This window comes from Numenius arquata, chromosome 2 (assembly GCF_964106895.1).
Source record: "Numenius arquata chromosome 2, bNumArq3.hap1.1, whole genome shotgun sequence".
NCBI classification, from domain to species: Eukaryota; Metazoa; Chordata; class Aves; order Charadriiformes; family Scolopacidae; genus Numenius; species Numenius arquata.
This window is the reverse complement of record NC_133577.1, coordinates 78,522,348-78,535,773: the sequence shown is the minus strand read 5'-3', so window position 1 is coordinate 78,535,773 and position 13,426 is coordinate 78,522,348. Positions and strand designations below refer to the sequence as shown.

The 13,426-nt window shown below is 38.1% G+C and overlaps 1 protein-coding gene across 2 annotated transcripts in view; it reads left to right on the top strand.

Moving 5' to 3' along the window:
• IFT56 (intraflagellar transport 56) overlaps positions 1–8,873 on the top strand; it is a 49,445-nt gene extending 40,572 nt beyond the window's left edge. For both annotated transcript variants that reach the window (XM_074168080.1, XM_074168079.1), the window contains 3 exons: positions 2,714–2,820; positions 6,076–6,209; positions 7,570–8,873. In XM_074168080.1, coding sequence (XP_074024181.1) covers positions 2,714–2,820; positions 6,076–6,209; positions 7,570–7,681 — 353 coding nt within the window. In that variant the 3' untranslated portion in view covers positions 7,682–8,873. The remainder of the gene's footprint in view (positions 1–2,713; positions 2,821–6,075; positions 6,210–7,569) is intronic.
• Positions 8,874–13,426: the final 4,553 nt, after the last annotated feature.

The following is a 13,426-nucleotide window of genomic DNA, read 5'->3' as shown; positions in this document are numbered from 1 at the left end:
GAGTAAAATAGAAAGTAGAAGCATCTATACTGGGTCAGGCCCAAGGGTCTGTCTATCACCATGAGTAGCCAATGTCAGATGTCTAAGGGGAAGAGAAGAATCAGGCAAGCACACACGGTGTTTTTCTTCCTACCATGGTACTCTGCATGTTCCCCAAACTGCTGTGCCTGAGGGATGTCCTTTATAATCTCCAGCATGTTTTTTCTCCCAAAAACTTTTCCATGCTTTTCTTGAACCCAGGAAGCTTTTGCTATGTTTAATATCCTCTAGCAAATTTTATTTAGTTTTTCTTAACCAGTTTTTGAAACGTTGCAGAGTACACCTCAGTACAGATAAAGCTACAATGCAGTACCATATGCAGAATAGTATAGAGGTATGCTTTTCTAATGACTCAAGTCTGAGACTCCCTAGGCTAATTTGTTTTCCTTACAGTGCCTCAATACAAAAATGTTCTCTTATCAAACAGTTTTCAGTAGTTGTACTTGGAATGGAAATATGTACATTTTGGGACATTATGCCATATTGCAGATGTGGTCAACATCTCTAACGTGATCTTTCCAGACAGGCACATCACACCTATGGATGCCTATCTATGACTATTTTAGGATGTGGCAGTTTATTTCCTTTTTCATTAAGCTGCAGTACATGGTTGTGTCTGAGTGCTTTATATGTGAATGGTTTATGTGATTTTTTTTTTTGATTTTTTTTTTTTATTTTTTGGATGGGAGAACTCCCATTGCAAAGGTAATTCATGGTTTCATGGCTGTTCAGTAGATAGCATTCATCCCTTTGATTCTGTGCTATGGTAGTTCTTTGACATACATCTAACGGTAAAATGGTAACGGTTTTAAATTGGAAGAGGAGAGATTTAGATTAGATACTAGAAAGAAATTCTTTACTGTGAGGGTGGTGAGGCACTGGAACAGGTTGCCCAGGGAAGTTGTGGATCCCCCATCCCTGGAAGTGTTTAAGGCCAGAATGGATGGGGCTTTGAGCAACCTGCTCTAGTGGGAGGTGTCCCTGCCCATGGCAGGGGGGTTGGAACTAGATGATCTTTAAGGTCCCTTCTAACTCTAACCATTCTATGATTCTATGATCTGGGGATGCAGAACTCTTTGAAGGTGCTACTTATACAATAAGAAGAATTAACACCATGTTATCAATTAAAATTTTTCTAGCTCTTTTATAGGATTTGCTATTTATTCTTGAGTGTGCCTTTTGCCATTCTGAATTCCTGCTGAAGTTTCAGTAGAGCTGTTGTATTCTTCTGTCTTAAAATTTTGATTTTTTTCATTCCCAAACAGCTGCTAGAATTCTTTGAAGAAACAACTGTTCAGTGATGAATGTAGTTAGCTTTTTGTGTCAAGTATGTAAATTACTATTAGATCCTTCTGGATGAAAGCTGCTGTAGAGATTGCAAAGCATTATAATACATTCTTGTCAGAGTATGATTAGGTATTGAGTCATAAACAGTTCAATGCTGAACTATTTCCAAAGGGCAAGAAGTACCAGGGATGCATCTTTTTTTGGATGCTGGACAGTATTTTTTGTTTAATATTATTGTACTATTTATACCTAATTCTATCTTGAAGAGAAGTTAAAAAACCCACTGAATTAGCACAATACACCATTTCTCTAGATAGATGGGTTGGTGTTTGGAAATGAAGAACTGGCTGTTTGTCACTGTGTATGGTATCTGGAGCTGATGAAAGAAAAATCTGATTTAATGTCTTGCTGCCTCCTAAATAAGAAGCGTCTATAAATCCTGTGATTTGGTGTTACATGTTTATTGTTGATGATTGCTACCCGTTCTACAGCAGTCCCTCTTTTGAAAGAATACAAGAGTGGTCCATGTGTGAACAGACTTGAAAAAGAAAGGAATGCTTTATTTCATTTTCTTTCCTCCCACTGCTTGAATGAGTCTGGAATTACCAATATCAACCTCAGATTCAACAGAATGGAATCTTATCTCCAGAAAATCACAATTTTGGAACTCTTTGTGTTCAAACACCCTAGTAGAATTTCCACTATCTGAGATGGAAGATTCAGATTCTTTTCTTTCCATTGTGTATAGTAGTGATGTTTAAAGTTAGACCAATGAAAAATTCTAGTCATATAGGCAAATTTAAAACCAGCACAAAATCTCAGGAATTTAGAAACATTTTTCCAGTGGACACGTAATGACAAGCTTTGTTATGCTTGGCAGGGCTTTGCTCCCCCACTCACCCCCCTTTTGGTTTGTAATGAATCATGGGAGTTGAATGTTTAGATTGAGGTGGACACCAAGTATTAAAGATCTCAGTTCAATGCCAGTTAAAATTTTTCTGTGTGTAAAAACACATAATCCCAAATCTCACCATCTAAATGGAACGCCACAGTTCGTTGTCCTGCATAAAATAACTTTTCTAGTGTTTTCCTTTATTTTCCTTCATAACATGTGAAATCACGAGAGTTGTGCTTATTGTTGTATCTGTGAAATACAAATTGAGATGTAAATTTAATAATTATTCCTCTTGACAATGGTATTCTCTGAATTGGCTATCACTATTAAGGCAGAAGATAAAGACAAGTTTCCCTTCCCATCCTCATGCTCACAGAGTGAGGCATGTGTTTACATTAAGCAAAGGAATTTAGGAACATTTATTCCACCCGCCATTGAGTATTGTGCATGGCATGTTCTTTTCACAATCCCAGCTTTTTGTTGTTATTGCAGATATTATGAATAAGAAACCACAGTTGGCCTGGAAGCTCTATCTGAAGATGGAGACCTCAGGGGATTCCTTTAACCTGTTGCAGCTCATTGCAAATGATTGCTACAAAGTGAGTCTTCTCTTTAGAACTGTGTATATGGCATGTTAATTCAGTGATTGTACCAACAGCCATTTTCTTTATACTTTCCATCAGTGTCATCACTAGTGAACTTTCTTTTACAATGGTGAGATGTCTAATAATGTAATTGAGTTGGCAAGGATTAATCAGTATTTTAACCTACAGGCCTTCTTGGTAGACAGCCCACTGATTAAAGTGTTGGTAAATTACTGCATGCTTGAGCTATCAATAACTATAACAGTTTTTTCTCCTATTAGGGATTCATTGTTGGTAGAAATGACAAGAAACTTTTAACAAAAAAAAAAACCTAGCATAGATTCCGCGAAGAGCCTCATACTGCATTGTTTTTCTGGGACTGTTATTTTTTCCTTAAAGCTTTTAATGGCAATGGGAGATAGCTCCTTTGTTAATCATAAGAAATGGAAAGAGAATTCCCACAACTACTATTCTATTACCCAAGTGGGACAGAGACGGAGGGTGTGTGTAGTCATTAGGCATAAAACTACTCAGAAAAAAAGGTGAGCTTAACTACCAACAGTGGGATCCCTGCTAACACATAATAGTTCTTCTTTCGAACCTTTTCTAGAGGAGGACTTTTAAGGACATGAGGTTAAACTAAGCTGTCTAACATTTTTGAAAGCCAAGCTAGACAAGATAGTGGCCATGCTCTGGGCATTTTAGAACAAGTTAAAATGTATGCTGCCTTACTTGTACTAAGCTTCTAGATTGTGTTTACTAGTTCTGATGCTCCATGCTAATAAACTGCTGGCACACCTCCAAATTCTAGTTTATACAAAGCTATGTTAATAGTGAAGAGATCTTGGGAAGCTAATTACAATTCTGCCTAAATTCCTAATATCTCATTCTTCAAATTGTGCCTGTACACAGTGAGACTTAGCTCTGATTCAAGTTTTTTTTGCTCTTCTGCAAAGCGTGGAAAGAAAACCCGCATGAGAGCTTCATCTGCAAAAGGAATGTAGAGGCACAGAAAGAAAACTGGTTTGAGAGGATTGTAAATGACACTATAGGAGAAAGGACAACCAATTTTTCCTATGCAGAGTACTGCTGTGCAAGATTTCAGTAGACAATAATAGGATGCTGTATTCGGCATCCTCTGCCATCTGCATGGATGCTTGCACTGTGTTGGGACCTAGAGGAGTAGCAGCTCAGTGACAGGAGAAAAGGATGTTCTTTGGAAAGGTGTCATAGTGAGACAGGCCATCCACTTTTCAGAGTGTAGTGGCCAGAGCCAGAAGATGGACTAAAGTTATTTGGGGAGCAACCGTTTTAGATTTAAATTAAATGTAGACTATAAAGACATATTGTAATTTTGTGATTGTGCAAATACAGTTCACTCTTTTAAGAAAGCAGGTGTGAGAAGAAGAGCAGAACCCAGGTAATAGGTGTAGAGCTCATGGAGCTGGTTCAGCAGAGCCTAATGCAAGTGAATACACAAGAGCTTGCAGCTATTAGCATAGGCTTGTGATACAGTGACCAAACTTGCTATCATAGAGGAAAGATAGCAAACTGAGTCCTATTGGAAAACCTCTCAATGGTTTTCAGTTCAGCCAAGCTCTCCGAAGACCAGCAATATCCACTTACCGTCTGTAACATTCTTTTTTGCTGTTTTCCTGCATCTGACAAAGTAACATGTTCTCAAAAATCCTAAGAAACACATATCTGAAAGTCAGAAAATCTACCCTGTGATCTCAATCTTTCAAAAAGCAGCTTTTTGAAAAAAGCAGCTTGCTTTTTTTTTTTTTTTTTTTTTCCTAAATCATTCTTCTAAAACTGAGCAAATTATCTCTTGCACATTTTTTAAGTATTCAATCCACCATCTCACCCTAAAAATCTTGTTGCTCAAGCAAGGGGCTATGCCTCTGATGTTGCCCATAGCTGCAATTTGTGAAAGTGAGTTGATAATCAGACCTTATGTAAAATCTCTCTCTAGACCATTTTATGTCTCACTTAAATCAGTTGGTTACTTCACTTAACTTCTCAAAACCTTATTGTACACTAGAGGAGAAGCAGCTCCACACTTAGGGTTTATCTAGAGCTCTTACAAACCACACTTACAGGACTAAATTTTTCAGACTAATTATGTGTCTACATATGGCTATAAATGACTGCTCCAAAGACCAAGGGATTTAACTTAAAAAATTACTACTGTAGTGTTATAACTCGCCTTCCTACACTACCAGCTCTTTGTACATCTTCCATTAAATGGCAAGGCCCATGTTGTTTGAGTTTATGTAGCATTTTCCAGTTGTTTCTGAAACATCTTGTTATTTTGGAGGTCCACAGACAGCACCATGTCTGTAACTTCAGAAGGCAGTGGCACTGGGCTTCACTCCGCAGAATGCTTAATGAACATGGATGGAGTAAGGTCAACAGTGTTCTGAGAGTAGGTGTAGTTGGATGCCCTGTTGCTATGCTGATAGAAGTTGTTCAATGAGGAAGCTGGGATGCAGGACTTCTGGTTAATTTCTTGCTGCTTTTCGCATGATAGCTCATCTTATCCATATAGGGAACAACACATGACTTGGGGTGAAGCATTTCCTGCTTTTATGTCAGATAGAAGGAAGACATTAAGCTGGTATCTGCTTAATTGAACTAGATCAGATGCCAGTCTGGAGAGATATCAGTATTCATTTTTTTCTTTTTAGCTGATACATCTGATATTCTTTATACTCACTGTCTTTATTCCCATCCATTTAAGTGCTTGCCAGTCACCTGTGGTTAAAATCACCATTTACGTGAAGAAAATGGAATTATTACTCATTTAAAAGACATCCAAATATGTCTCCCTGACCATCTCTACATGAGGAAAAGTGTTTCCATTTTCAAATGTTTGGACTAGTTTGAAGTTGATACTCTTATCAAGGACTTTGTTACAGTCTGTAAAACACTAGATAGGACACCTAATAAAAAAGAAGTTCTGTAAGCTAGTGTTATCTCTATATGATCAAAACAACAGTGCTGATCATTGCCAACTAGTAAAGTTCACAGTTCAGTTTGTCTGTAATGTGTTCAAAGACATAGACCAGTAATGTTATAATACCACCTGTTTCCCTACATAGAACTGAAATGTGCCTGTTGTGTGTCACTTGCTGCCTGCAGAAAGACAGGAACATGCACATTGCTTCTATGACTTCCTGCTGATTTCAGAAAACTGAGCTCAGAATTTTTAATTCCCTTTTGAAAGATGGATGTATAGCTGGGAATAATGTTTCACTTTCTGTGCAGATGCGTCAGTTTTACTATTCAGCCAAAGCGTTTGATGTTCTGGAGAGACTGGACAGTAATCCTGAATACTGGGAAGGCAAGAGAGGTGCTTGTGTGGGTGTCTTTCAAATGATCATAGCTGGCCGAGAAGCAAAGTGAGTATTCTTTGTTGTATCTGAATTTATTTTGCTCTTTTCCTATTTTCAGTTAGCTGTAAGCCAGGATCGTAATCTTAGCTTTAGGAATACGTATCCTCTTCCACTTCTTTACGGACCTTTCAGAGAATACACACTCTGGCCAGTGGTTCCATAAGCAGCGTTCAGTTTGGAGTGTATCTTCCATACCAAAAGTTATAGAATATATGGTGGAGAATAACTTACCAGTGAATGCTGTGAACTGAAGGAAGCAAAAATACATTAGTCATTATACTAGGAAGAGCAAGTTGTAAATGTAGTATGTTTGTGAGCTGAGGGAAAAGAACCTCATTTCGTGTTGATGCCATAAGAATGGAAAACTGTCCCATGACATTTTAAGGTTTGTAGAACAGCACTAGGGAAACATTTACTCAGTGCTGTTGGAAAGACACGATTTCTCTAGAAAATGAGTAGATGAGACTGTGTTTTCACTAAAATTTGCTTTCTGGAGACACTGTCCATGTTAGACAAATATACTTACTTGGGGAAAGCCTAAAGGAAATTATTTGGGTTACTGATAATTTTACTTTTGGCCCATTTCACTGAATGGGAGAATGAGAGAGTGGTGAGGCTGTATTTAAGAACTGTTCCCTTCTGAAAATTCTGCTGTGATGCCAGATGGCCATTCTCCCCTGGCCAGAGTTGCTGTTCCGTACATGACTGGTAGATGTGTATCTTGGCTTCTACATCTTCCTTGTATTCCTGTCTCTGCTGGAATAATCTCATTAACTACTGAACCCTTCAAGTGTCCCTTTAGCAATTACTGCAGTAGATGCAGTAAAGTGCACATAGCTTGCCTGTTTTTCAACACGTGTACTAGTTCGTGCTGTAAAGTAGCTGGCAAACTGCAGCTTCATACTGGTTCATCCTATTGGTAATGTTCATTTCCATGTTATTTGTATTTATATGTAAGGTGCTTTGGCAGCATTAAGCTGGATGCTGCCATACTGAAGAGTAGCAAGTAGAATTAAAGAAAAAAAAAAAGTTTGCTTTGTTCTGGGGAACTATTTTGCAAGAGTAAGGATTTATATATAAATCCACCTGTGCGCACTGAACTCCAAACTAATTACATTTTGCTGATTTTTTTTTTTTTTTTTTACTCTAAATTTATCTCCTTGTTGCAATTGTGTACAAGACTTTTTGGGTGTTTTTTTTGTTCCCTGGGATCCTCATCTACTGTACATTTTTACCTACTCCTGCTCTGCAGATGCATGGACCTCTCTAAGAACCATGTTTTGCAAAATAGTTTGGATGTGGGTAGTTGTTTATTGTATCGATTGGGTCTTACCTTCATTTAAATCTTTGCTTTTCACCTTTGTAGAGAGACTATACGGGAAGTACTGCATCTTCTGAAGAGCACTGGTAATTCTCAAGTAGAATACATTGTCCGCATCATGAAAAAGTGGGCCAAGGAGAACAGAGTTGCTGTTTAATTCAGTCTCACAAAGTGAACCAGGTCGGTTACTATTGTGTGTGTGTGTGGCTGCAAGATGTGGGTCTTGGTTTCGCCTGTGCATTCTGGGTATCTCCTTCCTTGCAGGACTTTAGATCAAGCGGGTTGACTCAGCTGAACAACAGCGTAGTGCAGTGAGATTGCAAAATATTCAGCGTTTGGGTTTTTTTTAAATAAAGCTTTATTGATACTTTTTCTGTTGTACCACACACCGTTCCTCATTCAAGGTTTCAGTTATTTAGTAGTAATTCCAACTGTCCAGAAGTCAAAGTGCTCCTCAGACGTTCCCCAGATTTCTGCACAGGTGTTTCTGGACTGCTTTGTGGGGTTTTTTTCAGCAAGCATTCTGGCCTCTGGAGAAGAGCTTGTTAAATGACTGAGACAAATCTACTTCAGCAAGTGATGGAGTGTGGCAAGTAGAGAGGACAATGGATACAACCAAAAGCCAGTATGAGGGTATCAGATAATACATAAAGACTTCTATATTTTATCTGTCTGGGGTAAAATACAAACCATATTCTGAGCACTGTCCTTTTCTGGATATATCTCAATAACTAATATCTTCATTTTTTTTTTATTTTCGACTATAAGGATCATTTTCTCTCTTACCATTATTTCTGAAGATGAGTGTTAATCAGCCCAAAATGCTAACCTGCAAAGTAGCTTATTTGCTTTCTAGGTTGATAGCAAAGCATGATGGTACCATCTTTTTCAGAGCATGGAGATCTGACTGACTGTATTGTTCAATCTTGCTTTGAGGTTTGACACTCAAAACATTTATTCACGTTAATATAATTCATGTAAGTAATCCATTTAGTTTAGCAATCTGATGGATAAAAGAACCGGATATTTTGAATAATTTTCTTCAGCATTCACCACTCCCATTAGCAATAGATTTATTATACTTTTGGATTTATTATACCCTCCTGTTTTTTTTTAAGGAGAACAGTTCAGGGAATATATAATTCTGAAAAAAGGCCACGGTTGTAATATGGAAATGTATTATATGTTCTGTAGTGAAAAACATTTGCATATTATTTGTAAAAGGAAAATTCACATTTTGTAAATTTGTAAAATACTTATAATGTATTTTTTTAACTTTTGGGGCAGAAACTCAGAATACTGTGTTCTCTAATGTCAGTGCTTTGATTAAAGCTCTTAATTGAATCCACAGTTGAATGTCTTGTTGGTCTGTGTTGCTTCATACTGCAGAAGTTGAAGTAGTATATTCATTTTGCTGTGGAAGAGGGCGGATTTGTGACTGGTTGTTAAATGCATGTATAGTAATTGGCTGAAGGCAAGCCAATGGCCTTGGTCCCGGTTTTATGGTAGTTTGCTGAAAATAAGAAGGCTGAGCGTATATGGAACATATATACCTTTCTCCCATATAACATGTCAGTGTTTTCACTGCTTTAAGCAAAAACTGTGGGTATCATCATTCACGTATCTAGAAGTACATTGATAGTTGTGGCTACTTGCATTTACATGCATTTACATCTAGAAAACTGATCCATCATACTAGCAACAGTAATAGAGCCTTTCAGCAGGGGCAGGGGCAAAGTCACACTCATTCAAAGTAGGTGTGAAAGGTACAGTATTTTTACTGAAAGCAGTTACAAAACACATTTCACTTGTAAAAGGCATTTCTCTTTTCCCTCCCAGTTTAATTAACTTGGAAACAGATTGAGAATACAATTGTGAGTCTTAGTACAAAAATTCAAAAAAATCATGTTGGTGGCTTCGTAGCAGATGTTAAATGCATCTAATTACTCCCTTTATTGAAGCTTAACCTGAAGGAGACCTGAAGAGCATCCAAATCCATTGCAGACCATTTTACATGTTGGTTGAGTGGTAGAATGATTTAGCTGGAACAGACCTTGAAGATTATCTAGTTCCAATGCCCCTGGCAGGGACACCTTCCACTAGACCAGGTTGCTCAAAACCCCATCCTGCTTTCAGGGATGGGGCATCCACAGCTTCTCTGGGCAACCTGTTCCAGTGTCTCACTACCCTCATAGTAAAGAATTTCTTCCTAATGTCTAACGTAAATCTACCCCTTGTCCTGTCACTACACTCCCTGATAAAAAGTCCCTCCCCATCTTTCCTGTAGGCCCCCTTTGGGTACTGGAAGGCCGCTATAAGGTCTCCCTGGAGCCTTCTCTTCTCCAGGCTGAACAACCCCAACTCTCTCGGCCTGTTTTCATAGAAGAGGTGCTCCAGCCCTCTGATCATCTTTGTGGCTCTCCTGTGGACCCGTTTCAACAGGTCCATGTCCTTCTGATGTTGGGGACTCTAGAGCTGGACACAGTACTGCAAGTGGGGTCTCACAAGAGCCGAGTAGAGGGGCAGAAACACCTCCCGCGACTGGCTGACCAGGCAATCTTCTGAAATAAGTGTTATGGCATTGCAGCATAAGGGTTTGGGAACTAATTCTTTGTCTGTGACCAGTGAAGAAGTTTTTGAAAACCTCACCTTTATTCACTATAGTCACGAAGTCATATTTGGTGTGCTGAATAACGTGGGTTTTAGCACAATGCATTTTATTGACTGGTAATAAAGCTTTTGTCATTTAAGACATAAAGAACAGGGAACAGCAGGGCTTTGCCTTGAGCAGTGATGAAATAAAAGATATATTGCATATTGCCCTAGCATTTAGGGTCTTGGTAACGGAACAGACATGTAGGTACTATTAAAATGTGGAACAAGAAAAGTGCTGAAATATTGGTGTTTATTCTACCTTAGAAATACATTCTAAGAACATCTTCCATTGTTTAATTTGACATCATATTCAAAGAACAGTGGTGTGAATAGGAGATGCCTTAGCTGATACAGAAAGGAAAATTAATAAAGAATTTCTAAAGCTGTTTCTCAGGTAGAGTTAACAAAATTTTATCCCTGCCCATTTCCACATTTTCCTGAACTGTGGAAATGTAAGGAATCAGGGTACTCTAAATAGGACAGGTAGGAATGAAGGTAGATGTGGAAAAAAACAGCAACAAAAGTGATGTATGCAGTACAAGCAGGCAATGAAGAATGCATGTGCAGAGTCAGGGAAACAGGTAAGTTTATTGGATTGGGAGTAAGTGAATATAAAATTGAAACAGTGGCATTTCAGATAATGTAGTGGAAGAGAGACTAAGGCAGAAAGAAATTGCTGCATCATTAGAATTTCAAGGAAGAGTATGGAAAATACAGTTATTTCTTATGCTCTGAATAAGTATCTGATTCTGGAAAATAGGCTTTAGAGAACGCACAGAAGGTACTGTGCTAGCAATCATATAATTAATAGTGACTGATAGAGAAAGCCAAACCTGAAACGGTGTGTAATTGCTCTTAGTTGGGTGCTGACCCATTCCCGATAGAGAAGGAAGATGACCTTTAATTAAACTTGGTAATACCTGAACAACATTTATGTCAGTAACATCTAAGTGAATTACACTGCAGGGGAGGACGTTTACCCTGTCTGTTGCTGCAAGTGAGTTCCAGGATAACATCCGCTTTGGCCAGCATCTGAACTGACCCAATATAGTAGCAACCCTCTTGGATTAATTCTGGAATCCAGCATATGACTTCTGAGCGCAGTAACAACTGGAGCCAAGCAATGTACTGAACTGGAGGTGGCAAGTTCATTGTGAAGGAGAAGACACGTCATGTTCCAACTCTGTGGGCCGGAGGAGGCATTTAGGTTTATGTGGTTCCTGCAGCTTGAAGATTGCTCGTTGGTCTTCATAAGAAGGTTGTCTAAGGTTGAATAAGGAACTTGGCCATTATCTAGTAAGGCACAAAATAAACAATCAGATTAGTAGCTGTTGCTACATGTAGCTTCACTAGATGGGAGCTATTCATACATTGAGGAACACATCTGGGTTTTGCCCATTGGTTTACTCTCTAACCAATTTTTCCCTGTATTATCTCCAGAAGTAATTTCCAGGCACTCTTTTTTTGAGTTTCATTTCCAGACTTCCCTCTCTGCAAGATGGTAGATTTCATCTGCTAGTTTTTGTGTTGAATCCAATAACTTGGGTTTCCATAAAAAATATTTGCCAGAAAAACTTAAGAGGCTTAATTTGATGGTGGATAATGAAAAATCCGTAGTTTTACTTTGAAATTTATTCAAATGGTTAAATTGCCTTTGCTCTTTTAGAAATTGTAGTTTCATTGTAAATTCCGCCTTGTTTGGCCTTGTTTTCTAATATTTGATTCTTCCAATGTTTGTCTTTGTTGTTAGTCATTGAAGCCTAGGGTTCTTTGGTTTGGTTTGGTTTTTTGGTGGTTTGTTGTTTTGTTTGGTTCTTTTTTCATTTTTAGGTATGCATAAACTGCAAGCAAGTCACCTCTGTATTAAAGGCAGCATCCTTTGCGAGGATATTTTCCAGGCTGGAACAGTGGCAATCAGTTTGCCAACAGATTTTTTTTTAAAAAAATAATACATGGCCATGTAGCACTAGGCATAATTTATCACTGTATGTGACATTGGAATACGCTCCTCCATGCTGCTGCTTACTTTTCTCCTACATGTGTACTCAAAGACCACATTCACACTTTTTACCATATTATCACAGGGGGAGTTTGCATTAAATTGCTTCTCAACTGTGACATGACATCTAATTTTTTTTCCAGAGCTGGTATTTTCCAGGGTACAGTCTACCCTTCAGAAGAGACGGCCTACCTTTAGCTCTACAAAAAATATTTTTTTTTTGAACAGGCTCAGTTTTCCAGCTTGTGCCGATCACTCTGTATGACTGCCTTGTCCTCACTAACTACTGGTCTGTTTCTCTGCAGCATTTTATTAGTGCTATTTTACATCTGTATCTAGATCCTCAAGGGATAAGTTGGATCGCCCATTCTTCCAGGACCCCACTAAAGTAAACCCCAAAAACATTCTATTAATGATGACCGATGGCTACTTTTCATCATTTGTCATTCTCAACTTATTTTACGTGTACCTTATGGATACTGTGTTATGCTATTTTTTTAAATTAGGTATATGACATTAGAAATGTATGTATTGCATTTGTATAACTGCAATGTTGTTGTATTCAGCTAAACTTGTAAAAGATCCATGTCATGGGAGCTAATACTTCCCGTTCATTCTTTCTAAGATGAACCTTACAGCGTCCCAGAAAGATTGATGAAGTCCAGTTGTTCAAGGCTGCTTGCAGAATTTGAAATAACTTTTCTTTTTCCGCACTGTAATCACATTTAGAAACCATACACCAAAAGCTTACCTTTGACTTTGCAGAGTTTAAATTTTCATTTGGAACAAGTAAAGCAGGCATTTCACATCTCTGGGCAAGGGACGGTTCCTAAATTCCTTATGGGTCTTCTTAATTGATGAATTACACTAGCATCTATTTATAGATTTTAAAATAAAAATCTATATTTAGTAAGAGCTGTGACTTTTGAGAAGACAGTGTATTCTTCAAATAAAAAAGGAACTTCTGTTTCAATTCATACTTATACATTGTATTGCGCTTAGTTGCTCCTCAGTATATTATTCTTAGTAATTATTTAAGAGAATTTAAAATAATAAATGCAGTAAAATAAGTAGTGGTCTTTGAAATGTTTTTACAAGTAGATCTTCGAGAACCTGAGACTTATTTTGACAGGGAATACGCTATGGGGTAGCTTTCAGTAGTTCTCAGATAGAGCTAGATCTAACTGAAAGGTGGGATACTACCTTCGCTGTTGTCTCTGAATTGCACTTCCATGGACCGAGGAATTG